Below are 27,519 nucleotides of genomic sequence, written 5' to 3' on the forward strand. Positions count from 1 at the left end.
AGTGTTGAAAGCACCCATGCCTCTAGTTAAGAGAGGCTGTCTTTTGTCACTTAAGCAATGCTTTTTGACAGTTTTACAGGCTCTTATCCCAAGGATTTAGGTGCTTATGGCTTCACTTACTTGGGCTTTCTGCCCTTACTCACAGCTTCCTAATCACTGCACTGATTTATTATTTGTATGGGTCTGAAATTAGCTAAAGGGTGTCCTTCAACGTGAAAAGCTAAAGACCAGCAAAGACCTTCTCTCAAATGGCCTTTCCTGTTTTACCAGTTTTCTCTTCATACAGACAGGCTAATGAGAGTTTGGGCTCAAAGTGTTAATTAGTGCAATGACCCAATATGATTTATTGCATTCTTAGTCTATTTCATTGTAGTGCTCTCACATGGATGCACAAGACATTAAAAAAAAAAAAAAGTGGTTTCTTTATTAGGCCTGATTGAAGGATTCTGTGATTTGAAACAGTTCAGTAAGAAAAGGCACTTTTCATTGGCTCAAGTCTTCCCTGAAAAGCTACCTTTTCCACCAGCTCTAAATCACTTGGCTTCTGTAATTTCCAAGTCTTGTCTATTTTTACAAGTAGTGCAACAACTCACTCTTGAGCTGCAAAAAACTTTCAGGCAAACTCACCTGCTTATGACACAGGATATAACAGAACTGTTTCTGTAATATTTCATGGTTTTCCCAATTCGTACAACTTCTTGGGGATGTCCTGTGCCGTGCCAGAAGCTGCACTTCGATGATACTTGTGGGTTCAATCAGGATATTCTATAATTCTATGACCCTAAACATAACGCCCATCATTTCAAGCTCCTTATTAATTCTTACATTAAGGAATAGAAGACATCTTTATGTGGGTAACAACAGTTTTGTTCCTTTTCCCTGAACCCTTTTTAAAGGATGCTTACATAGCAATATCTCATTTCATATCAGTCAGTTTACTTATTTCCTATTTCTTATACAGAATAATGGGTGGTCCCGTGGTGTAAAGGAGAGCACTCTGGACTCTGAATCCCAAGAACCTGAGTTCAAGTCTCAGTGGGGACCATCCCCTGGCAGTTCAAGCCTCCCTGCCATCCCATCCCGTCACATCTCGGATGCTCAGCAGGGTCAGCCCCGGTTAGTACCGGGTGCTGTGACAGTCCCGAGGACTTCACTGTCACTGTCCAAGCTCGCTCGGCCGTGGCAGATGGACCTCAGAACTTAAACGGTGGGGCCAGTTCTGTGCACGCTGAGCCTCACCTGAAAAATCCACTGCTGGAAGGGCACACCCACGTGGGGAGAGCCCTGCCCAAATCTTCCTTTGCAAAGTCTGGCTATACATACAGAATAATCCATTGCTATACATACTGAAAACTCTATAAACCTGAAACTACTTGTAACAGAGCATTTCATGCCTACAGTAAACTAAGGATAAAATAAACTAAAAATGTATATGGTCACATGTGTAGGAACACGGTCCTTAACAAACTGCAAGAGGCAAACTGATGGAAGTTCTCATCAGACAACCCCAACCAGGAAGGCTGTCGACTGTTCTCAACACATAGGTAATACTGCAAAGACAGGGTTATATGAAGGCTTTTCAAAACTGGCACTAAAAACTGTGTTATCCAGACCATATTTCCTCAAGGATGTGTGAAAAGATATCAATATTTGCAAAGAATTGACAAAGTATAAGCAGCAAAGCATGGGGAATTTAACAGCTCTGTATTCTATTTAAACTCTGAATTATATGGCAAAAAAGTCAGGCCCACTGATGGAAGACAAAGATATACTCAATAAATGACTCATTTGAAGACCATTACTCCTTTTATAATCTCAGTGGCATGAAAACCCTTGGATGGCAAAGTGCCAACTGTCCCTCTGTACTCTTTTAACCGTGGAAGGGCCAAATTAGGCTGACAAACAACACTCAGATACTGACTTTCTGAGCGTTTGACTTGCAAATTTTTAAACTTTCCCTACCTCTACATATTCTATACACAAAGCTCTTTTAAGCCAGCAAAGGAGAGAAATGGGTTTTAGAAAGGAAGCCTAACCCTTGATTTTGGTATTAGATACAAACCAGAACATTCAGTCTAGGTATGAAAGCCTTGGTGAGTCGGTGAGTCCAAAATTTCACCATAAACTACAGAGAGATCTAGTACAGATCTTTGTAGGCCTTGTCAGTTTTATAGCAAGCATCATTGTATTTACTTTTTCCTCAGACTTAACTTCTAGAATTTAAATGATTATGTGCAAATCTCAGTCTTCAGCAAAAAGCTGTACAGAGAAAAATACAAAAGTATATGCTGTACCCTAAAAATTTCTTAAGTCTCTAAAACAAAACAAAGCCCCTTAACTCTTTTTCAAAATGTCATAACTTTTAGCCCACCCTGTAATACTGTGGACTCTTTTTCAAAATTTCATAACTTTTAGCCCATCCTGTGATACTGTGGACTGAACAAAGATTTTTAGATGCCATGTTTGGCAACAATACACTCTACACGCATGTCTCTCTATAGATAATTCTGAGGCATCTCACAGTATGGTTCCTAAGCATTCACACTATGATAATATCATGTGTTTGTCTAGTAGTTTTCAAAAAAGATCAGGCATATTATATACACAGACTATACAGTGCTGATTCTCTGTCAGAAAAACACCACAGAATAAATTTCTATTGTCTTACATCATTGTAGGGGGGGACACAACAGAGGAAGTTTTTGAAAAAGGAAAGAAAATCATCCAGATTGCTGGTTTTGCCATCTAAGAGTAAGGTCAAGGGACCTGCTGGAGAGATCCAGTTCCTGGGGGTGAAGTGGCAAGATGGACATTGTCAGATTCCAACAGAAATCAACAAGATCACAGCAATGGCTCCACCAACCAGCAAGAAGGAAACAAGCTTTCCTGGGGACCATAGGTTTCTGGAGAATGCCCCAATTTCCACTGGGGCCTCAAACAGCAGCAAGCCTTCAAACAGATTAAGAAAGAGATTGCACAGGCTGTGGCCCTTGGACCGGTTTGAACTGAACCAAAGGTGAAAAATGGTGCTTTATTCTGCAGCCAGGGATAATGGTCCCTCCTGGAGCCTCTGGCAAAAGGTGCCTGGTGAGACCTGAGGCCGACCACTCAGATTCTGGAGCTGGAGCTACAGAGGATCTGAAGCCAACTATGCTCCTATAGAGAAAGAGACCCTTGCAGCTTATGAGGGGATACAAGCAGCCTCAGAGGTGGCCGGCACTTCTAGAAATACAGCTTCTCCTGGCACCCCAACTACCAGTGCTGAGCTGGATGCTCAAGGGAAAGGTGCCCTCTACACATCATGCCACCAATGCTACACGGAGTAAGTGAATTGCTCTGATCACACAGTGTGCCCAGACTGGAAACCCGAATTGCCCTGGGATCCTAGAGATCATAAGAAATTGGGCTGAAGGTGGGAACTTCAGTCTGGCAGATGAAAAGGAAGGAGAACAGGTGAATCAGGCTGAGGAAGCTCCACCATACAATCAGTTACTTGAAGGAGAAACACATTACGCCCTTTTAACTGATGGTTCCTACCACATTAAAGGGAAGAAGTGAAAGTAGAAAGCAGCTGTTTGAAGTCCCACTCGACAAGTGGTGGAAGCCACTGAAAGAGAAGACAAATTGAGTCAATTTGCAGAGCTCAAAGCCATCCAGTTGGCCCTGGACATCACTGAATGAGAGAAGTGGCCAAGGCTTTACCTCTACACTGACTCGTGGATGATAGCCAATGCTCTCTGGGGGTAGCTGGACTGATGGAAGAGGACTAATTGGAAGAGTAGAGGAAAGCCCATCTGGGCTGCTGCTATGTGGCAAGACACTGCATATACTCAGTTAAAACCCTCACTTTCTGCAACATGGCAGGACAAAAGAAGTTTCTAGGGCTGAAATACAGAAAATATTCCCCCAAATCAAAATTGCGTTTCTGTAAACATTTGAATTAATTCACATGAGTAGTCCCCACCGAAACAGATGCAGCCAACACTTGCAAATAAACTAATATACTGAAGCTTGTATTAGTATCTTAGTAACGACTGGTGTTATTTCTGAGGACAAAATATGACATTGCCTAAAACTGAAAACAACCCACTCTCAATACCTATGCCTTTGCTTCAAGAATGCAAAATTTCCTGACTCTCACAAGATTATTTTTGCAACATGAATATTTAACCATATCTACAGTTTCTCTCCACTGTTTAATTTCTCAACCCTTAATATCTTTGTAAGCCAATGATTTCCAAAAACACCTCAGTAACAAAAGTGTCTCAGTTTAACATTCATGCTTACTGCCAAAGAGGATCACTACCTGTCTTGCTGCTTCTTCATCCAGCAGCAGTTCATCTCACCACATACCAAGCAGTCTCATAATCACCTAAGCTTTTGCATCTGAAGGCAAAACATTTTTCCCTTCATAGTAATACCTGATTACAATAGGCAAAATACAGCAACTAAATGGTCCCACACTACAGTAGATGCTGACATCCATAGAGCACAGTCATGCTCCAAGGAAGTCTGATTATCTTCAGCTGCTGTTTCTCTCTGAGCACATATAAGGAAGGAAACACCTTTGATTGTGCAGTATTTACCCATTTGCAACTACTAAATTATCACCTCATCACAGCAGTACTATGCCTAACAATATCAGAAGTGGCAGGCATGGTTTTAAGAGCAGCATTTACTCCTGAACTAAAAGTAAACTATAGCAGAAAAAATGGATTAAATTATCCAGGAAAAAGTAAAGATTCTAAGAATATGAGTGGTTGCAAACTCATAAGGCCCAGTCTGCAATGACATGATCACTACTAACCCTGTTCTGCATCACTAAAGATCTTAACAGAGTCACAGTCTCACAAAAAAACCTCCAAATCTATATTCTGGATTTTTCCCCTTGGTAACTACATGAAAAAGGCACATGGAGCTCTATCTCACTACTGTTATTTCTGAGTTTAAATATCACCTGAAAAGGCTCTGACTTTGGCCCTGAGCCCTGGCAGAAAGCAGGCTTTTTCACCTAACGAGGGTCTGGAGGTTTTATGAGGCCAGGAGGTTTTTAAAATGTTCTTTCACTTTTGTAACAGTCGAATTAATAGATCATGGGCCAGATTCAAAGTGGCATTTGATGGATTATATTAAAAAGGTACACATATTCCAACTTTAAGATTGCTTTAGGACATGCAACCACTTAATTAATTAGAAAAGCATGGTCTATATGATCACTACTATGTTTTAATTGTTCTGTAAAGGCCTTCCTAAGGAGCTGGCCTTTTTTCCCAAAGGCAAAATACATGCTAGTGTACTCTGCTCTTAGTAACGGCAACTCCTTACCCCTGAGCTGTCGCATTTTGCTAGCATCTGCTTCTGCTCAGTTTGCAATTCAATAGGTTTTGACATGTCAAAAGGCTGCTACTATTATTAATGCAGTGACATATACAGGCAGAAAGGGAAAAAAACAATACACACCAGGTGCAAAATAATCACACCAGAAGAAGAAACTCATCCAAAAGACACACATGACACTCTCTAAAAAATCCACTAAACCACTGTCATGCATGGCAGACTCAAAGAATTGCTGTTCAGTTCACTGCAACTGGAGATACACTGAGAACATTTGTTAACACCTGAACAGGTGTGTATGATCTATCTTTCTACTGCAGCAACTTCACCAAGAGCCATGTACCATTTTTTCTTCCATACCCAGTTCAGCAAAACCAGTAATAATTAAACAAGAAGTATCTGAGAATCCCTTCTGCAATGGCTTCACAGCTCAAAAGGGGCAGCTCCAACCATGGAAAATGCCTCACTCAGATTCAAAATTCTTTATTTCCCCATCTCACACACCAGTTTGCAGTTCACATAAATGTTACAACAACTTCTCATATTTTATGGATCAGACTGGCAGCAAAATCAAGGTCAAGTCCTTTTTTTTATCATGTTGCTGCACTGTTCCACATAGGAAGCAAACAGCTGGAGTTTTCTCTAACTAAAATGTCCTATAACTGAATCTAAAAGTAAAATCTTTGGAGTTTGGAAGTGGACTGTGATGCTGATGCCTCAATCAAAACATAAATCTGCATGCTTTCGCTCTGTACCTTACTTTGCATGCTTCATACCAAAGCCAGCAAAATAGTTTTTCAGCCTTTCTGCAAGATTTCTGGGTATACCTGTTGCTCTCCACTGGCTTTGGAAGCTGATACAATGCAAAAAAAGGCCACACGCTCTTTTGAACATGAGGTCTACCATTATTACTGAAGTCCAACATACTTAAACCACAGATGTATTTGAAAAGCAATACTTAACACAGCAGCATGAAGAAAAATGGACACTTGTTTCACTTGCCAACAGCTCAAAGTCAACCAAAAAGCAAAGTTAAAATAAATATGTCAGTGGAGCACACTACAGTGTATGCCAAACAGACCACAGAGAAATGACCTTATGTGCTCTTAGTCTTTAAGTCACACATAGAAAAGCTATTAAACAAGGGCAGAAAGTTTATCATTAAGCAAGGGTGTGATTCCCTTTATTTCCCACTGAAATTTACAAAGGCATTTGAAGCTCAGAACAGGACAGATTACAGCACATCAGAGGACAAAGTCTGGCTTTCTGAAATGCCCTGAACACCATGATAACCTGTCTTGATTTTGAAAGGTGAATCTCAAGGGACAGCTCACAGAGTAGATTAGCCCTTGGCAGTGTGGTAGTTTTGGCCTAGTAGGCCCTAGTTTAATAGCCACTGAAGTGCTACGTGGATTAGGAGGGACAGGTTATCACCTGACTTAAGCAACCAAAGAGATATTTTGTATCATCTGATGTCAAAACCAGTACCAAAGCAGGTGTAGAAGTGCCCAGTCCAGTTTTTCCTTCCTGGCTGGGTGCTGAGTGGACATGCTATCACTGTGCTAAGAGCGACAGCACTGCTGCTGCTTCACAGCTGTTTTGGTTCGGCAAGTAAACATCTTTATTGCTGGTTTTCTGCTCTCCTGCTAGGTGTTTCTTGGGGAGAGTTTTCTGGGGTGTTTTTGTGGGTCTGGGTAGTGTAAACTGCATTACTGGGTGGGCAACTCGGTGTGGAGTTATTCTTGTTTCTTCTTACCTTTGTATGTATGTATTATATTGCATTTGGCTTTTAATTTTCCATCTTCTGTGTAAAAATATAAAAATCTTGCCATTTTAACTTTTAGTTTTGGAGTTTTTTCCTCCCTTTTCTTGGCGGGGGCAAGAGCTTTGTTGTGTGGCTGAATACTTGCATTTTGCCAAGGTTTCAAACCAAAACAGCAGACATGCTCCATCACATGGAGAAAAATAATGCACCTCTCTCAGAGCGTGCTAAACCACCACTCCCTCTACTTCGTGAGGACAAAGGCCACTATTTCATGTCTGAATGCCCAAAAACTAGGTAAAGCACAATGCCAGTGCTGAGAAGGGTTGAGCACACTCTGCTTTTCTATCTGAAATTCAAGTTGGTTAATTGATAATGATACATTCCATCCCAATTAACTGTACGTGGGCCTCACCCACAAAAATCAGAGGAATCACACCATTGCCATACTGTAGCACCTACCCAGCAAAACAGTACCTCTGTTTAATGATGCTTGTAAGAGTCCTTTACCATGAGGACTTCTCAGAATGTCATCCTAATTTTAAAATCCCAAACTCAGCCTTTGTAGGTTTTAACTGATGATACCTCTAACTCTGAAAACTATCTCAGGTATGATCAGCAACAGTAAAGACACTTGGTTTTGCATGAAGTTCTAAACCCTACATTGCACTTTTCATTACAAATTTATCATGTCTGATATGCAAAGTTATGCATATGAGCTAATACCAATAAAGAGAACCTTCACCATTTCAGGACATGTATGTCTGAGAATGAGGCCATCCCTTGCTCCATGAAGTGAAGAAACTACAAAATTCTTAGGAAAGTTATTCATAATTTCATTACAACAATTCAAACAGTGTTAGGTTTGAACTAAAAGTAACTCACACTAGAAAAGAAAGCACTTGACTCAAAGTTTGTATTTTTGTAGTATCTTAATTTTCTTTTAGGTATTGATTTGTAACATGATTTATTATATCTAACCCAAATTTGCTCAACTGCATATTGTGAGTTTGCTTTTCTAAAGACATTGTAGGAATAAATCTGGATACTCTACTACTGAATACACTCCCATATAATGATACATTCTTTGTTCATCTATGCTACAATATTCACCACTATCACTGTACCAGAGTAAGAAATAACATTTTAGTGAATTTTCAGATTACCATTATGCCAGGATTACCATTGTGCCACTGAAGAAGCATCTTCCCAACTTCAGTCAACTACATGGGTTAGTATCATGAAGCCTTAACAGATCTGAAGTAACTTTCTGGATAGCAAAAGCTATACAAAAATTATCACACACTCACATCTGTTTTCCTCTATGTAATGTTGCAGCTTCTCACTTGGTTTTTATCTTAATATGTTTATATTTATAGGATATATCTTCCATGGATCCAGCTGTAAAATAAACTCCTTTTCCTGAAATGCTTAGAAACTTACCAAGACACAGAAAAAAGTTCAGTCTATTTTTTCCAGTATACAGAATTACCTCTACTACACTGCTTGGCTGTCTTCTGTTATGTTCCCTGCTTAAAATTAATACAACATAGAAGGAACAACTCTGTGAAATTCTGCAGACACTCATTAACCAGGATGTCTGGGTCTTTCTCCCACAGCACTAATAACGATGTGAATCCACAGGCATCAAAGGGAATTACTATGTGTTTTCTGGATAGTTCTTCTTAAGTTGACTTTCTAAATTGCATCCCATCACTGACTGGTGTCATACTCAACCTGATTTATGAAGGAGCACAGTCCAAAAGTGGCAGACATCTTTTTCCCCCTTTCAGATGGGGACTATACTGGCCCTACCATGTGTGTTCCATGATCCAGGATGTCAGTGTTAAAATACAGGAGAGCCAGACCTGCTGGACTCGCTTATCTTGGAGCAGACTCCAGTAGTTTACACCTTCAGTAACAGTTGCTTGCAGACTTAGAAAACACTGAACCTGCTTTTTATCTTTAGTACAGAATTAAGGAACTCCTCAGGTCCTACAGGTCAACTGCAGACAGATGAAGAACAGCAGTGGAAGTGGATTTGTGCCAGCCTGGGAAAAACACAAAGGCATACCCACGATGATGCTGCTAGTGGGCAAGAGGTTCCAAGAAAATAAAGAGGGAAAAACATAGCAATTAAAAGGGATCCATTTTAGCACCATCCATATTGTTCATGTATCATTTGCAAGTTGCTCTGCAGCACACATCTCTGTAGAGCCTGCATTTGTAAAATTTCAGTTACATTCCAGTTGTTCCTCTCAATTCCTCTGTCTTTGAAAAAAAACGGAGAATTGTTGCTGCAAGTAAAAGTATATGTGCCACTACATGGCACCTTTTTGAATAAACAGGAAAGACAAAAATCTATTCTAAATAGCCAGCTATACTGAGGATAGGTAGCAAGTAACATAAATTAAAAAACAAGATTCCACTTCTTTTGAAGACATGAAAAAATAATTCACACTTAGGGTGGCAAGTGTGTACATTTTTAGGTTTAAAGACCAAGTGGTTAAGTTCTAAGCCATCATGAGAATGCCACTCCAGTCACAGCATATCACCAGTGCCATGCTGTAAAGCACAGCCCATCCTATTCCATACCTTCTGAATTTTACAGCCTTTGCATGCCCTCAGCAGCCAGTCACTAAAAGGTCTCTTCCAACGTAAATTACCTTCTCCCTTGTGGGTAGTTTCTATGAAGTAAAAACAAAATGCTGACATATCCCCATGGCAGGGCATTTATTGTCTGTTCCAGAGAGGGCAATCAAGGTTATACAGCTGACCACAGACGTATACAGTAATAGAGGCACATACAAGAAAACAGAAAAATGAGAGAATTGAACAGGGAGGGCTGGGAAGAATTCCTCTCTATCATGTGCACTACCTCCATCCACAAGCACAAATAATGCCACCAAACAAGGCTTCTCCTACCACACCTCTCCCTCTCTACTTATGTGTCTATAAAAGACACTTCTGAAAACCAAAGTTTACTAGGAGAATGATCAAATAATTAAAAGCAAATCATGCTTGAAATAAATGAGTACCCACATATTTTCAGAAAAGCACATTTGCATAAAAACAGTCTTTCTTCTTGGTAAGCCTGCTACTTAAGATAGATTCTCCTCATCAGAGTGTGATTCTAGGAACATCTCCTCCTACACAAAACTGCCATAGTTCAAAGAACTGCCTCTTTTAGGAAAAAATAGTAAGTAACTCTAATATAACTGCAACCCTTTCCTGGATTTACTGAATTCTCAAACATCACAAAACAAAGATTAAGAGTGTGAAATACAGGCATTTAAATCCATTCCTTTTCTCTCAAAAGAAGCATGAAATTCAAAAGCAAATCAAAAGAGCATTGTTTATAACTATCTCTGATAATCTCATTTTTCGTAATATTGACATCTATAGGTTGACCTGATAAGGTAATAGAATTCAACTACAGCATCAAGTTTGAACATCTCAATCAACATCCTTCAGTTTGGACAATCTAACAGCAGACAGGAGAAAGGAAAGGGAAAACACAAATATGGTGCACAATGCCACAGACAGGTAATATTCAACACAAGTTAAGCAAAACCAAACAACTACTTACTCCAGCTTTGGAGGACGTGTTTTCCTCCATGTCAGAATCACTGGGATCTACAATATCATCAAAAGGTGGCAGAGTAGGCGTCTTCCCTTCCAGTGTATCATTTTCAATTTTGACTCTCCCCACCTTGAGTTGAGATTTATCCTTTGTCTGTTTTTTGTCGGCTGAACAAGTAAGAATCAGTGGTGGGGCACTAGAAAAACTTTTAAATAATGAATCTGAGCTGTATTTTTTTCTTTTTTTAGCAACAGGTTCGTCAGAGTCCAGAACAGAGGGCCTTTTTGAGAGCGTCTTCTTTTCTGGCTGCTGTCCACATGTTATGGTAAGGATGGGGGTGTTTTCAGATTTTGGCTCCTTGGACATGGGTTTGGGTTCCTTGAAGGCTGTCTTAGGAACTATTTTTTCATCTTTCAGTGGTTTGTTTTCTTTGGGTTTCTTAGAGGATTCTTTGGAAGATTTGTTATGTTCCCTGGAACGTTCTTTGAAGGCACTTTTATGTTCTTTTGAGTCTTTAAAAGTTTTTTCTTTGTGCTCCTTTGACAATTTGTGGGTCTTTGAGAAACTGTTACTGCTGCTGCTGCTGCTATTTGTGTTCAGAATCCTAGCTGGGTCCTGCAAAAAGCAGATGCAAAATTTTATTTAAAAAAAACCCCAAAGAACCCTTAAAGACTCAAAAGGCAGACTCAATATGGACATAGGATTCAAAGTCAAAACTTGGAACTGTAGGTGAAAAACCAAAACCAGAAGTACCTATATAGAAATAGACAGAAACCTCAACATTTTGGTCAAAGTATCTGTTACAAACTGGTTGAACATGAATAGTCACCGCTACTTGTCAACATCTGCAAGACAAGTTACTTGTGACCTTACTCATTATACATGTTTTTTTAAGAAACATTGTAAGATGAACTTAAAGACAGGTTATGAAATGGTTACCATCACCATTAGCCATCAGAAATAAAAATCATAAGTAAAGATGAAAATATGAACCATAGATGCCAACAGAACTACTACACAATCAGAGTAAAACATGTGCTCCTGATGATATTTCATCCAAAATCTGACTACTAAGATCCTTTCTCCAGCTTTTGCCAGATCTTTTTCCTTATACACAATAACTACTCTGAGTCCAGCCCAGCTATGGAAGATTTGACTGGACAAACAATAGTTTAATGTCTTTTTACAGAAAACATGCTTTACTAAAAAAGCTTCCTTTTTATATATATTGCTGGTGTTTCTGCTGAGTGTTTGATAACATTTTTTTACATTCAACTGTTGTAGGTGAGAAGTGTTTCTGAGAAGGTGATGACTCTGAAGTACTATAAGACAGGCAAAAACATAAAATGCAGAGTAGTATCAGTCCTCAGTTAAATCTGAAAAGTTGAAATGGCAAGGAAAGTGGTGATCTGCAGCTAGAACTGGCAATAAAGGAGCTGACAAGAAAGGAACCAGCAATAAAGGAATTTTCAAAACACAAAATTAGTTCCAGCACTGCACACTTGCACTGAAACTGCTCCCCGTGGGCTCTCAGTATCACAAAAACACCCAGAAGACTGCACTGTTCTACACACCTGCAGCACTCTTTACAAGGTAAGTTTCTTTTTTATACTACTTCAAATCTGCAAAGCGTTATTTTAATTTACAGGAACCTACGGTCAAGAAGTTTATGTTGCTTACTTTCTTCCAAGCTGATTATAAGCAATTCTACCTATATGTTGCCTAGCATGTGAGAAACTTTTAGAAACACCTCAATGTGTATTGCATGTACCCATTGATTTACTTTTCCTTTACCTAGAATGGATGTGTATGTAAGTATGGTACATCTGGCTATCTAACATTGCCACAAATTAACAAAACTGCAGAGGAGAAAACATATTTAGCTTACCATGCCCCTTAACCACCCTTTTAGACACAACATAGATGGAACAGCAGTAGAGCAGCAGAACAACAAAGGACCAAAGCAGGATATGGCCAGCCTCACCCTCCAGAGGGGCTGACTAATTTTAAAATAATGCACTCTGTAGAACTGCTCTGAAAAAAAAAAAACTGTGCAAGAAAACAAAGGAGAATTAACCTGTTTAATGGAAGTTGCATCAATCAGAGAAGTTAAGAGAGACTATATCCACTGATCTGCTCCATGTTGGTAGATAACTACTCATACTTGTCCAATCAGGATGTGTTAAGCCAGTATATAATGCTGTAGGACCTGAAGAGTTTACACATAAAACATGTGCAAAAATTGCAGTATCTCCCTTCTCTGTTGCAATAGGTGAGAGCAATTAAGTAAAAATAATTACTTTGAAATGTTCTTCCCTTTTCAATATCTTATTTAGTGACACACTGAGTTTTCACACAATGCTGCCCAAATTATTCAACTGTGCTTTTTCTTCAGACACTTCTTCAGTACTGTAAATGTATTTATGAGTCAGACCTGGGAATCAAACAATGTAACTATATAAAATTATATAATATATATGCCTCAACATTAACAATGAGCAGAAGCCTCAACAATGAGCAATACTAGAATGACACCTGACTATCTGAACATAAATCACTTCTTCATTTCCCAGAGTGATAACTAAAAAACAAAAATAAAAAAAATACTAATCAGTCCTTAAGATGTTTTATTTTAGTCATAATTCCTTTTCTGGTGTTTTTCTTCAAAATTATTTTTAAAAAAGGTGCCTATTTTGTTTGATGCCATATGTTTGACATATGAACTAGTTATTAATGCTTTTAGCTTCACATCTTGCTCTATCATACCAGAACTGTAAGTGTTGCCCTGGGGAGGAATAAAACACATGCCTTACTAAACTAGGTGGAGTTCTTATTTTTCTTACTGGTCTCCTTACCATGTTATTTTAAACTGCTTCAAATCAGAGTCTCATTTTAGAGGTTTGCTGTGAAAAAGGTCCTGGGGCACAGTAGTATTAAAATCAATAGGAACCTGAGATCTATCTTGTCTTCTCAAATATGAAACAGGACTTCTTTCCACTTCTACAGTGAAAGATGATGTTTACATAGAAACCATATTTGACATACTTATGATATAGACATATTTATATACCATTCTTACATGGTCTGTTAGAATCACTCTTTCATTAAGACAGCCAACCCATTGCTTTTATATCTGCATTCATTCTCTAAGTAAAAAAAGTATCTTTTCTTACTTCCTAAGTTTCTGTAACTATCCAAACAGAGGCCAACAAAGACACAAAGAAAATAGCAAGAGAAACATAAAATTGTAAGACAGGAAAAAAATCAAATTATACTCACTGGTAAATTATATTAAACCGATTGATGAATGTGGAAGGCTGGTGGGGATGAAAAGCAGCTAATTGTTTGTATCATGTACAGCATAGATCTTGCTGAAAATCAGAACATACTTTCAAACCATTTTCTTATTTATCAAAATCTAACAGTGTTTAAATATTTCTTCTCTTTCCCATCTTAAGAAGTGTTGCAAGAAATAAGAGTAAGTTACATATTTCTACTAAGAGGGAGAAATAAGACAGTCTTTTCTCGAGTTCATGTGAAAAATTGAGATTGTGGGGTTTTAGCAGGCAATGTATTTGCACACCACAGATATTTACATATTCATCTAATATTGAAGCAACACAAAGAAATATTAGACTATTATATATTGTGTAACAAACACCATGATAATAATATAGAGGATCATAGGCATGTTAAAATACCAGCATATGCTTTCTGTTCTTAAGCTCAGTAACACTAAGTACATACAGTACTTCAAGATACATAGTATTGTTCTATGAAATGGCTATACATAGCTTTAAAAACAAGTATTTTAGAGAGCATGATAAAAATCCAAAGTCTTACCAGCTTAAAGTCTTACCAGAAAAACTGTGCTACTGTGACTGTTGTACTCAACTTCTGCTCAGATTTTGGCCAACACATCTTGTGCTAAGGCCTGAGATGCATTCTGGGAGCAGAGAGAGCATATTGTAGGCAGGACAGGTGGCCAGAAAGAGCTAAAGGGCCATTATGCTGCCATGATCATCTGGAAATTGTTGACTTCTGCAGCCATCATCTTTAGTAGTTTCATCAGAATCTGCTAATTTATAGAAATTACATAAACCAAACCTCCAATCTAGAAGACATAAAACATCAGTTTACCAAAAAACACCCCAGCTTTTGAGGTTGATTCATTACCTACTGTACTGCTCAAACGTTCATGCTTCCCACTGGGTTACAGGGGATGCCTGCACTGTGATAGATGCAGAAGGACAAGCACTCTCAAGCTAGGTAACAGATTTTATTTTTTTATGGATCCCAAGTGCATGGATCCTGAGATGTGATGCACCTCTAACCCCCTAACTGCCTGCTATGAAGCTCTCTGCAGGTGTTTTGGTTCCTTCAGCAAAAATGAAAGATTTCAAACATTTGTTTATATGGATGAATGCAGCAAACATGCACTTCACTTTGCTTCACCCTAGTGACAGCCCACACTTGTCAATTTTCTACACCAGACTGAAGTTCACCATCCAAAGATGGTTTGGAAAATGATATCCCAGGTTAGCATTTGCTTACAAAAAAACCACAGAGATACAAGATTTGGCCAGAGAGTGAACATCAAAGTTATTAACAAAAATGGGTATTGCCCCTTGCAGTACGTGCATTGCAAGATTAAGTAATCTATTTCAAATCAACCAGATGCAAAGAAAATAAAACCCAAACAATTGACCATAATGGAAAAAAGGTCTGTATGTTAATTCACTTACAAAGAAAGTTCTTGTGTTGCATTCTTTACTTCCATAAACAACAACATATTCTTTATTTTCCCATACAATCAATTAATTTTGTCAGACTGAAGAAACTATATGCTGTTTCAGAAATGCACGTCTGTATTACTAAAAAGATTTCTTGGACTTTACCACGTTCTAGGCTGGGGATTCAATTTGATGTCCTAGAGACTGATGACACACTGCTCTTTGAAAAATCTAGTAAAGAACTAACCCCTGAAATTTTAAAAAAATTAATAATCCTAAAGAACACAACTTCAGGTTTCACTCTACAAAATTATCTTTAAAAATGCTTAATAAATGAGATTATTATTTATTACTATTATCTCGTATTCTTTACATTTCTGCAGATCACACTTCATTACCAGAATCCCCTAATACTACAACAGACCATTACAATTTCTTCTGCAAAATTAGGGAAACAATCATACAAGTACAAAAACCAGAGAACCTTCACTGGCACTGGTTCCACAGCCATCCTTGTCCTGCAGTATTTTCTTAAGGCAAACAGCAAAGAAATGTCAAGACATGCTATCATTGGAAAGATTGCAGAAATAACTAGAAATCTTATTTTTTTACTCTCAAGGTAATTCCCAAGAAAAGCACCACTGGCTCAAGTGTCTTCTAGCAAAATAAATCTCACCTTTGGCCCATGAGATGACTTCTTCTTCACTTCAGAAAAAGACAGTGAGTTACTAGGAAGGCTGGGGAGATGAAGGCTCTGTCCTGAAGAGAATGATGTGCCATCTGACATTACCATGATCTGTTGTAAGATGAAAAGCATGTCAATCAAACATTACCAACAAGAACAGAGACAGCCTCACCTACGTAAGAACTAACAAATCACATTGGTATAAGAATAAAAGCCCAACAAACAGTATCCATGTTTCTTCTCAGTATGGGATGGGTTAATGAAACCACACTGTTACCTGATTTTCCCCAAGCAGAGTCTGTTTTGCCTGTGACAGTAACTGGCAGACAATCTCCCCATCTGTATCCTGACCTATGAGCTTTCCCATCCTATTTTCTCCCTCTGCCCTATTGAGGAGCAGAGTGAGTGACCATGTGTCAGGGTGGGAGTTCAGCCCTTACCCAAGGTTAACATACCATAATGATACACCCTAAAAACAGCCTGAAATTTTAAAGTAAAAGCAGTATGTCTCTAATTTCTGCCTCTGTGCTATCTAGAGTACAGTAAACTGTGTGATTGGTAAGCAAGCAGCAATTTTGCAATAGAAAGGGTCTAGCTTCCTTTCTTGATTTCAAAGACTCTTAAGTACAAACAGATCAGTACCAGAAACCCCAGGTAAATAAGCCTTCACAGCGCAGGTACCAGACATGTATAGATTATTCCTTCCATCTGAGGGAAACTAAGATCTTGTCTTCTACTCCAGTGCTGCTGAGCCTGGATTTTACTGATTCCTAGCACAGCCATTATTTATCCACTGTTTCAAAGCACTGAATGCCAGAAACAGCTTATCTGCTGTCTGACAAGCCCTGCTAATTTGGAGAGAAGATGCAGAGCTCTGCACCTGCAAGTAAACATATCTCTCTTCCCACAAGATCCCATGGACAGTCACACTGGTTTTGTGGACGTCCTGTGTGGTTACCCTTGCCTCCTCAGAAGACCAAAACATCCTCTGACTCAAGGGACAGGAATGAGCTGGCCCATCACATGCTTCACACACATTACATTAATAAAAAAAATGGAAAGTGCAAAATTAGGAAATCTATGATATAGATATGTACACTCCACATTTTACCTCTCCAAGTCAGCATGATAATTTTACTGCCCGCAGCTTTTTGAAGAGAGGATTTCAATTTAAAAAAAACCACTAAAACACTGCTACAAATGAATCTTTTTGCAGACAGTTTTGTTCAGAAGACCATATGGCAGCCTAGAGAATATTAAGGGCCCTCTCTACGTAATAAAAATTACTTTTACCAGACTGTCTTCAACAATGCAGCTAGAATCCAAAGGCAGAGGAAGAAGGCAATAAAGCTGTTTTTCCTCCTTGATCAAAGGTTCATGTATTAAAATTTAAAATAAAAAATCTTAAAAGTGATTCTTTCCCCTGATGAATACTTTTTAACCTCAACTTGCCAAGGGCTTTTGTTGCATTCAGCCCAGCTGAAAGCAGGAGAAAGCATAGGCTAACAAAGAACAATCAGCTACAAGGAAAATGTGTAGTCACGTGTGCCTACCATAAACCTGCAAAAAAGGAGAGGAAAAAAATGCATGTGTCTATCATTATTTCCTCTCACAGGTCATGTCAAATGAGTGGCTAAATAATATTGTCCTTTAAATTGCATTCTGCAATGTTTTGCAATCCCACATATTTAACAGAATATACCATTTTTATAAAATCAAACCACCTTTCAGAAAAAGCAAACATAAGTGAATCCATTAATTTCAGAGTTTAAGAAGATATTTTATTGCCCCAAATACCTTTTTTCATACACTCATGACAAAAAGATGCACATCCATGTGGAAGAGAAATATAATCAGGAGGATCAGGGTTTGCCTTACCCTGAAATTAAACATGGCGAAACAAAAAATTCTGCCAAACAATTTTTTCTCATAGGGTTGGAAACTCTCATTTTCTCACTGAAGCATAAATGTCTGACTCACTAAAATAAACTGAGGTTTAACCATTGTATAAATTTTCTATTTAAAATTCAGAAACATTCCATTTCAGTAATATTTATATATTTATCCTTATACACAGACATTCTTAGAAAGCTGACATTTTAAAAAAGAGTATGGACTTCCAAGATATTTCAGTGTCTGGGAAGTATTTGGGCCATTAACAGCCTCAATATTACAAACTGTGTTTCAAAACAAGTTAAGAGTCTACAGAAAGATTTCCAGAGATGGGAAGACCAGCATTAGTACCATGTGAGGTCTCATTGGGCAAATCTAGTTACACACAAAGAGAATATAAACCCCATACAGCATTTAAAAAAAAATCTGGACATACCATACCTTGAGCTCTAAAAATTTCAGTGTACTGAATCCTGAAGCCTGTTATTTCATTATAAACCCTATGAAAAATAGCAATTGTACATATAAAATTTTAATGTGATTAAGAGTGTATCAGTAAGACAGAACTTCAGTTTGGACTACAGGCTATACCATCTTTAAAGATGATAAAAGACCAAGAAAGCCTCTTGTAAAATTAATTATTTGTCCCCCATGACAAAATCCACACACCTCTCCTCCAAACTTATCTCTGACTGAAAAATGATACATTACTCCTAAACTCCTCTATATTCAGAAAAAAACCCCAAAAAACTACTTGCAAACACTTGTCTTCTCCATCTCAAAGAAAAAAGTTAATATCATCATTAAGTAGCTCTTCAGGAACACTTCCAATATATTTGTTTTCTTTGTTAAGGTCACCTAGGTAAAAAGCCCTTACATTTCAAACACTTTTGAATTAAGATGAATTTCTCTTTTTGCTAAATTTAGGGTAGAGACAACTACCCATCCAGATAAAGTTTAAGTTCACTGATAAAGCTCAGCTGACAGAAGTACAGTAATTTCTGCAGTGGGTAACTGCCCTTGGTTCTCCCCACTAGCCACACACAGAATCACATTGGGAGCCAGATGTACTTTCCCCAGCTTTCAGAGAAAGTCCCTATTTCCACATTGCTGCTATCACACTGGCAACATATACTGCTTAAGTGAGGTCATGTGCACATGCCTCTGCATGTGGCTGTATTGAGTCAAGGCTACACCAACGAAAAGGTGGGAATGAGTGTATCCCAGAAAGCCACTACTACTGCAGCAAGAATGCAAGGTCATCAAAACCATGGCATCTTTTCACTGCAGCCATGTTATATGAACTTTATTTGTTTCCTCCTGCCTGCATTGTAAGCTCCCTGCTAGCTTACAGGTGTCAAGAGGAGCATACCTCAATAGATGGGAGGACATGACTGCAGCCCATGCTTAAGATGGGCACCCAAGAACACCTGCAGCTAGTACTTAGCTGCTCTCACAATGAATCACTTCAATGACAAAACCCAGGAACCTTAATTCTTCTCCTCAGTCCCTTCTGCAAGTCAACAGCTCAACAGGATCCGAGAAACTGATGGATAAGACACAAGTGCTGGTGTCAACTAAACAAGATGTGACAACAGTTGGTCTTTAAACAAGCCAGTTTAAACAGCTAAGGCAGTTAAATGCCTCCCTGACATCCGATCCTGTCAGATCTCAGAAGATAAGCAGGGTCAGCCCCAGTTAGTACTTGGATGGGAGACCTCCTGGGAGTACCGGGTGCTGTAGGTTCTAGTCCTGAGGACTTCACTGTCACTGTCCAAGCTCGCTCAGCCGCAGCAGATGGACCTGAGGAGTTAAAGGGTGGGGCCAGTTCTGGGCACGCTGCGCAGGCTCAAGGGACACACCCATGTGGGAAGAGCCCTTCCCAAATCTTTGTCCATGAAGCCTTGCCATGATGACTAAACAGTCATGTAATCAGTCTCTGAATTCACCAGTACACAAAGTATGAAGTTCCAGTTACAGCTTTGCAGTTCCTGAAAGATTTTGCTTGACTATATTTGAGTGGAGTAGAGGTCTAGCTAATCTCACAGCTTGTCTTTGATGGGGTCAGAGGTGACAGTAATAAGATGTGTAAAAGTAGAGAGTTAGTTGTCCTTGTTCACGAATGTTTAAGTGTTTAAAAAAAATATGTGGATTAGGGTACGTGGTAGTGGATAAACATTAGTTTAATACCAGGGTACAAATAATAGAGCAGTTGCACAATAGGTTGTACCGAGAAACATGTCGAGGGACGTGACTGCTCCACTCTACTGTGCACTGGTGGGGCCTCACCTTTACATCCTGTGGTGCAGCTGAGGACACCTCCATACAAGAAGGTCATCAGACTATTACAGTGAGCCCAGAGGAAGGACCAAGGTGGTGAAAAACCTCAGGACAAAGAACTACAAGGAGCAGCTGATGCCATTTGGATGTTTGGTTGGGGGAGAAAGCTGAGGGGTGACTCCACTGCAGCCTACCACTTTCTCAAGGTGAGCAGCAGAGGGGGAGCTGCTGATCTCCTCTCTGGTGAGCAGCAATAGTACAAAAGGAAACGGAATGATGCTGCATGAGAAGTTCAGACTGGACATTAGGAAAAGGTTCTTTCCTGAGAGCATGGTCAGGCACTGCAACAGGCTCTCCAGGGAACTGATAATGGCACCAAACCTAACAGAGCTCAAGGAAAGTCAGGATGATGTTCTTAGTAACATGGTTCAGTTTTAGGTAGTCCTATGAGTAGCACAGAGTTGAACTTGATCTTTAAAGATCCCCCTTCCAACTTACGATATTATATGCTGCTACTTATCCACGCTGGGTTTTTTTGCTTTGTTTAAAAATCAATTTTTAAAAGTGTATCTTAAATTTAACTGTTACTGGAAACTCCATAATCCTCATAAATGGAAATTCTTTGCACTCACAGGGAGCACTTAATATTATATGAAGGGACTGACAACAAAAAAAATGCTTCTAAAAGAAGACATGCTGCAAAAGGAAGACTAGGGAAAATATGAGCCCACTGTTCAAATGCAGCAAGAGACTTCATGATGAAGAATTTGGCTTATGTAGTCAATCTTCTTTTAGCCTCTGTTTTCACTAGGAAGATCTTGCTTCCTCGTGCCTCCAAAGTAACGGAGTATCGTCACGGTGTCTATGGCAGTCAGTCAGCACTCACAAGACCGAAGTATTGAGTTAGGGGGCACTTCATCCACAAGAACACTGGATGCAAACAGGGGTATTGAAGGAGCTGGCAGCACCACTGAAAGACAGCTCTCCATCATCTTCAAAAGGTAGCAATGATCAGGGAAGGTTTACCAGAAAGGTAAACATCACATCCAGCTTCATGCAGTAAAATTTATGGAGCAAGAGTCCCACCAGTCTCACTTCACTTGGGAAAAGGTTGGAGAAAATCCTCCTGGAAGCCACTTTCAGCACTGGAGGGACAAGAATGTGACGGAGGAGTCACCACAGATTTACTAAGACAAATCTTACCCAACTTACAGATAGTTCTATGAGATATGGACTGGATAAATGGATCATGAGATAGGTGAAGAACTATCTGGACTGCTGGACTCAAGCTGTGGGAGGTCCAGCTAGACGTCAGTGACTACCAGAGTCCTGCCAGGATCAACACTTAGTCCAAAACTGTTTAATGTCCTCATTAAAGATTCGGTGGGATTGAACGAATTCTCAGCAAGTTCAGATAATACACAAATAACTCTCTTTCTGAGATCTTTCTGTGCTGTCTAGAAGTTCCACCATACAAACATAACTGTTAATTTAGAAGAAAAATAAAAAAGTTAGATGAGCTGTTCCATAAGGCATACAGAAGCTCATTCAGCAGGTGAGATGAATCCCAAGAAAGCCACCCTATATTCTAGTGAAAATGGAGAGATGATGTTGACACTGCAGAGGATGCCAGTCCCAACAAAGAGGAGCCAGACCAACAGCAGCATTGCAATGGGTAACTGCTTGATGTGACTGGACAAAACCAGAAGAAAACACAGATGGAGCCCACTGATGTTTTTCCCTGTCCTGCTATAAAGTCCATCTGTTCCAGTGACACCAAAGACTGCTTTTTTAGGAGGTACGTTATTTTAATAACGCACATTGGAGATGGAAGGAGCCACACTCCATCTCTCTTTCTCTGCGAAAATAAATCTGGATTATTAGCATCGGCAACTGCTTAACACAACACTAAACTTGGACAAGAGAAAATTATGTTTCTTAATTTTTTCTTCTGACTTACACTGTAACTGTGAGGTTTCCTAGACCACCACTAATAAGACATTCCGTACAAGCTTTAGTTCAACAAGATCTCATCCTAATAACATAACAAAAACATACGAAAAAACATAAGAAAATGTAAGAAAAATTAATGAAAACAATGCAAGACCAAATCATACTGTAGTATTCAAATATAACAAAAATGTCATGCTAGTCTCATTTCCTATGGTAAACAACTACCACAGAGCAAAAACACAAGTGTACATAAACTAACATTTATTTACATTGTGGTTATGGACCGGTGCATAAGACAACTTCCCTACCCCAACATTTTTCTCACACCTAGAGAAAGATACTTCTCCCTTTGTCATATAAGCCAATGAAGCATTACATAAAAGAATTCTTTTATTCATTTAATTGATCTGCTGGTAGTGGTATCTTGTCTCCAGTTCAGCAAACAGCCACTTTGCTAGCCTCCAGCTGCTGAGTTAGCATTTAAGACCTTTGTCTACCATTTACTTAAAATGAAAGATAACATCCTGGGCAAGGGCAAAGGAAGACCTACTTTTCCCCCCAAAATGGTACAGGAAACAGTAGAGGAAATCCACTGTTATTCACATTATTGAGTATGAAGGATCAACATGAAGAGATCAGTTTCCCTAATACCTGAGCTGCTGGAATCATAGAATGGTTTGGATTGGAAGGACCCTAAAGCTCATTTAGTTCCAATTCCTCTGCTGTTGGCAAGGTCACCTTTCACTAGACCAGGTTGCTTAGAGTCCCATCCAACCTGGCCTTGAAAACTCTTAGGGCATCCCCAGTGTCTCTGGGCAACTTGTTTCAGTGCCTCACCACCCTCACAGTAAAGAATTTCTCCCTAACATCTAATCTAAACCTGCTTTCTTTCAGTTTGAAGCCATTATCCCTTGTCTTAAAACTACACGTCCTTGCAAAAAGTTTCTCTTCACAGGATTTCTAGGAGTATTCCGATTTGCTACTCGAGACAATTGAGTGCTATGGAAAGAAAAACAGCCATGCATTTAATTTAAGTTGTTCCATGCACTGCTGAACAAAGGAAGAGATCAGGGAACAACAACTGTGCACAATGAATTACCATAATATAAACAGGACTCCTCTTCCACTATTTCTTTTCCAGCAATCTGAGAAAAAATTGTGAAATTGTAATACCTTGTGATTTGTAATACCTTGTAATAAACCTACTAACAATTGATTCGGATGTCTTCTTACAAAAACAGAAAAAAAAAAGACATTTTGAAGACAATATTCATCTACCAGCAGCTTGAAGTACCCAATAAGAACAACCCACTTTCAAAACAAAAACTTTGCTTTTCAGATCCCTGCAGCACAAAGAATGAGGAACAGTCTTTAAATGTTCCATGGAAGCTGCTCTTCTATTATTGCAAATTTCTGCAAACACATATCCAAGTGATACCCCTGGTATCCACACAGGCTGGAGAACGAAAAGGTCAAGAGCAGCCCTGCTGAGAAGGACTTGTAGGTGCCGGTGGATGAGAAGTTGGACATGACCCAGTAATATGCACTTGCACCCCAGAAAGTCAATTGTATCCTGGGCTGCATCAAAAGCAGCATGGCCAGCAGGTTGAGGGAGGGAATTCTGCCCTTCTACTCTGCTCTGGTACGATCCCACCTCGAATGCTGCATCCAGCTCTGGGGTCCAGAGGAGGACCACAAAGATAATACACGGCTGGAGAACCTGTCCCATGAAGAAAGACTGAAAGAGTTGGGGTTGTTAATTTTCCACCCTAGAGACTTTGGTTCAAATCCCGGACAGTTTTTGTTGGGGAGTGTTGCTTTTGGGTTCTAAGACCCCTTTGTTGGCTTTGGCACAACCTGGCTCACTCCTGCTGGAAGTGGCAGGGTGGTCCTATGGCAACTCGGGTTGGCTCAGCCATTTGCAGGGGACTGGGAACACCCCTCCCTGTCTTAAACCTACCATGGGGGTTGACAGTTTATAGAATTTTTCATATTGATCAGATTTGTGGTAAGGATTTGGCAGACAACATAGAAGTGTTAATAGCAACAAACACAGACAGGGATGCTGTAAATTTGCCAATCACTGTTACGTCTGCAGCAGCCCAAAAGTAAAAGATTTCTATGGTGGAAACAAGAGGAAAGTGCAGGACAGCAGAACAGCACCCTGCTGGGTAGACAGGGGGAGCTCTGGGCTCTCCCAGAATCACCTCTTCTGCAAATAGCAGCTAGAAGTATGTTGCATGGATGGCTGGGGCCCTGTGGAGGTTTGGGGGTAATGGGTGTGCCCTGTGCTGAATTTCCCCAGCTGCCACCCCATCACCTGTGCCGCCCGGTGGCCCAGAGGCCTGGTGGGAGCAGCTGTGCCAGTGGCTCCTGGAAGAGGAGACCAGCCTCATGCAGCTGCCATGGGTGGGGCTGCTGACTGGAGCTGGTAGCATGCAGAGTTTCAGGTGCTGTCCAACTGCAGCCCGAGGTGCTGTGCAGGAAGGTGGGAAGGTTTGGGGCCGTCTGTTAATGAGAAACCGCCAGAAATGAAATACTGGAGCCTGGCGCAGGCTCTCTACCAGGGGATAAAGTGGCCAGGAGAGTTTGTGGGCAGCCCCAAGGCCCTGCTACCCCTGGCACCTCCCTGCTCGCTCAGCCAGTTCCCGGCTCAGCGTCACCCTGCCATGGGGAGCCCAACAGGGGGCAGCTGTGGCTGCCACCCGGCATCTGCCAGAGATCCACCATCTCCCCACCCTGTCAAGCACCACGGGGCAGGTGGGAGCACTGCCTGACAGTCCCACTGACCGCCCGATGTGGCCCCTCTCTGTCCTGCGGCGCTGATGTCTGGCAGTCCTCTGACACTGGCCATGCCAAGAAGCAGGTGGCAAAGGAGGGTTCACTGCTACATTACAGACAGCACAGGGATAGGCAGTCTGATTCCAACATGGTTCTGCTAAGGACTTATATAGTTTTGCCTAATGCTAAGGTATCATTTGAGCGAGGCACTAACTTAAGTTCAAGATTCAAACACAGGGAAAATTTAGGAGAGTTTGGATTGAGAGAGGGGAGTTTTTACCCCATTTAAGTCGCTATGATAACAGATATCATCTGTCTTTTAATAATCGGTATACATTGAATCTGACCTTATATTGTAGTAGAGACTTTTTTCCTGTGTTTCCTTGTTTCTGCCTTTGGAAAGAATAACAAGCCCCTCTGAAAGGCCAAGGGCAGAGACAGGAACAAGCTGTGAGAAGAACCAGTCTGTGTGTGTTGTACTGGAGGGGCATTTGGAGTCAGCGTATGGAGCTTTGCTTTTTAATTGCTGCATTAGAAGCCTTACTTAATTGCAGGTTTGATTTAGAGAAGAAGAGGGCAAAGAGAAGGACTATCTATGTTGGTGCCTGTGTTTTGGGTCTGCTCCAGGCTTGCAGTCTGTGGTAGGTATTGTTACCTTCTGTGCCCCAGCCTGGCTCTGGGGCTGTGTGTTGCTGCAGGAAGAAACCTGTGGTTGTCACCTGTATGTTTTTGTCCTCAATGTGAACTAACAATCTACTACCAGAACATGACTGCCTGCAGCACGCAGAACAGACCTGAAGAATACGTCACAGGAAAACCCAGTCTGGGAGTAATATATGGATGGAAACACCTTCGTCAAGATGGTAAACAAATGACAGTACATGCCTTAACAACTACAATTGAGGTAACCAAGACAAGATGTCTCACCATCTGATACACTAAGACAGAAAGTTCTGGACTGTAATAGCAATTCCTGAGATCTCAGGTCAGAGAAGAAGTAAGCAAGACTTGGAAGAGAAAAGCAAAGCAGGAAGCTCACTGCAAATAAGACTGCATTGAATCAGAAATTAATAATATTAAATGATTTATTCCTTGTGTATGCAGAATTTGTACCTCCATCAGTCAATCATTCTAAGCAGAGCCTTAGTTATAATAGTAAACATGGCTCCAAATACTTCAAGGAAAGTGAAAAGAAGGACAAGTTTGTGGGAGGGTTCCTGTCATGGTTAAGAACTATTGTGAAATGAAATTACCAGCTCTCCAAAGGCACTCTGGCAGAATTGAATGGTTTTAGATCTGCCTGTAGCTTCCAAAGGCAGTGTGCATACAAGGATCAGACTTTGAATCCAAATTGGGGTAAGAAATTAAAACACTAACAGCATATGTAGGTCTGACAAAGATCATTGTATCCAAACTGAAAAAGACTCCAAAGGGATGGATGGCTAACCTGATTTGAATAATACTGTCAAAACACCAGACAGTACCATGATTACTGTATTTCTGTTGTCTTTTTTATTGACTTCTAGGTTTCTTTTACTGTTAGCTTAATTATTAGATTGTTTAGCCTTTTTTTAAACAGATCTAAGTATGACCAAATTTTCTGCTTTTTCAGATGGTTCATGAGAAAGATGACACAACTGAAAACTCCTATTGTTTCTGATACATTGATTGTTTAGGTAATTTTCAATGTTTACATTTGTACATGTTTTGTCCCAGTAGTTTTGCAGCATTTTGTGAGCATTGTTTTGGAATAGCCATGTCTCCTCTCTGATTGCTGCAGCTTGTCAAAATGATTCTTCCCTGGACTTGGTTCGGGAGTCCACACAGGATTTCATGTGATTGTGAGGTCAAAGTTGTCTGCCTTGAATTTGTCCCTAAAATGTTTTGTCATTTAGTGTCATTTAGCAGTGTGTGAGGTGCTGAGCTTCACAGGAGTCCTGTGTTAGAAGGCAAGGTGGGCAAGAAGGTGGTTGGTTGGTCTGCAACACTGCAAACAAGGGACTGGTTTTGTGGACCTTCCCATGTGCCTTCGCTCACATCTCACCTAACATCTTTGGGATAAACTGGTAACATCATGGGTTAGACAACTTATTTAGGTTGTTTAAATGATTTTTAGCTTGCTCCTAGCTGCAATGAATACCCTGGCTTGCTTTAATGTGATAGTTACTGTGATACAGCTGTTTTGTTATGTTCACTACAGACACCAATACATGAGGATGCCAAGGTCAGTAGCCAGTTTGATGCTGACTGATTTTTGCCATGCTAACATATATATATGCACTTTGGTATTGCAGAAAAATTCCAACAGCACATCCAGTAAAAGCTATGAGATACCTGTTAGAATTCTGGGGAAAATGAAGCTTTATAATATTTCTGTAGCATTGTAGATAAATTATACTTCTCAGCAGCAGACAAATGGACCTCCCTGTGTGGCTCTGGACTGCCACACCTTATGTCAATTTACAGCAACGAACAGGTTCATTCACCAACAAAAGCACTAAGGGTAACAACAAAA

General features: G+C 40.0%; 1 protein-coding gene across 1 annotated transcript in view; it reads right to left on the reverse strand.

Annotated features, from left to right (window-relative positions):
* MLLT3 (MLLT3 super elongation complex subunit) overlaps nucleotides 1-27,519 on the reverse strand; it is a 105,619-nt gene that overhangs the window by 20,311 nt on the left and 57,789 nt on the right. Inside the window, exons 5-6 of the mRNA XM_071581193.1 lie at nucleotides 16,089-16,208; nucleotides 10,686-11,294 (exon numbers count right to left, since the gene is read on the reverse strand). Of these exons, the coding sequence (XP_071437294.1) occupies nucleotides 10,686-11,294; nucleotides 16,089-16,208 (729 nt within the window). The remainder of the gene's footprint in view (nucleotides 1-10,685; nucleotides 11,295-16,088; nucleotides 16,209-27,519) is intronic.

Source organism: Pithys albifrons, chromosome Z (assembly GCF_047495875.1).
Source record: "Pithys albifrons albifrons isolate INPA30051 chromosome Z, PitAlb_v1, whole genome shotgun sequence".
Lineage (NCBI taxonomy): Eukaryota > Metazoa > Chordata > Aves > Passeriformes > Thamnophilidae > Pithys > Pithys albifrons.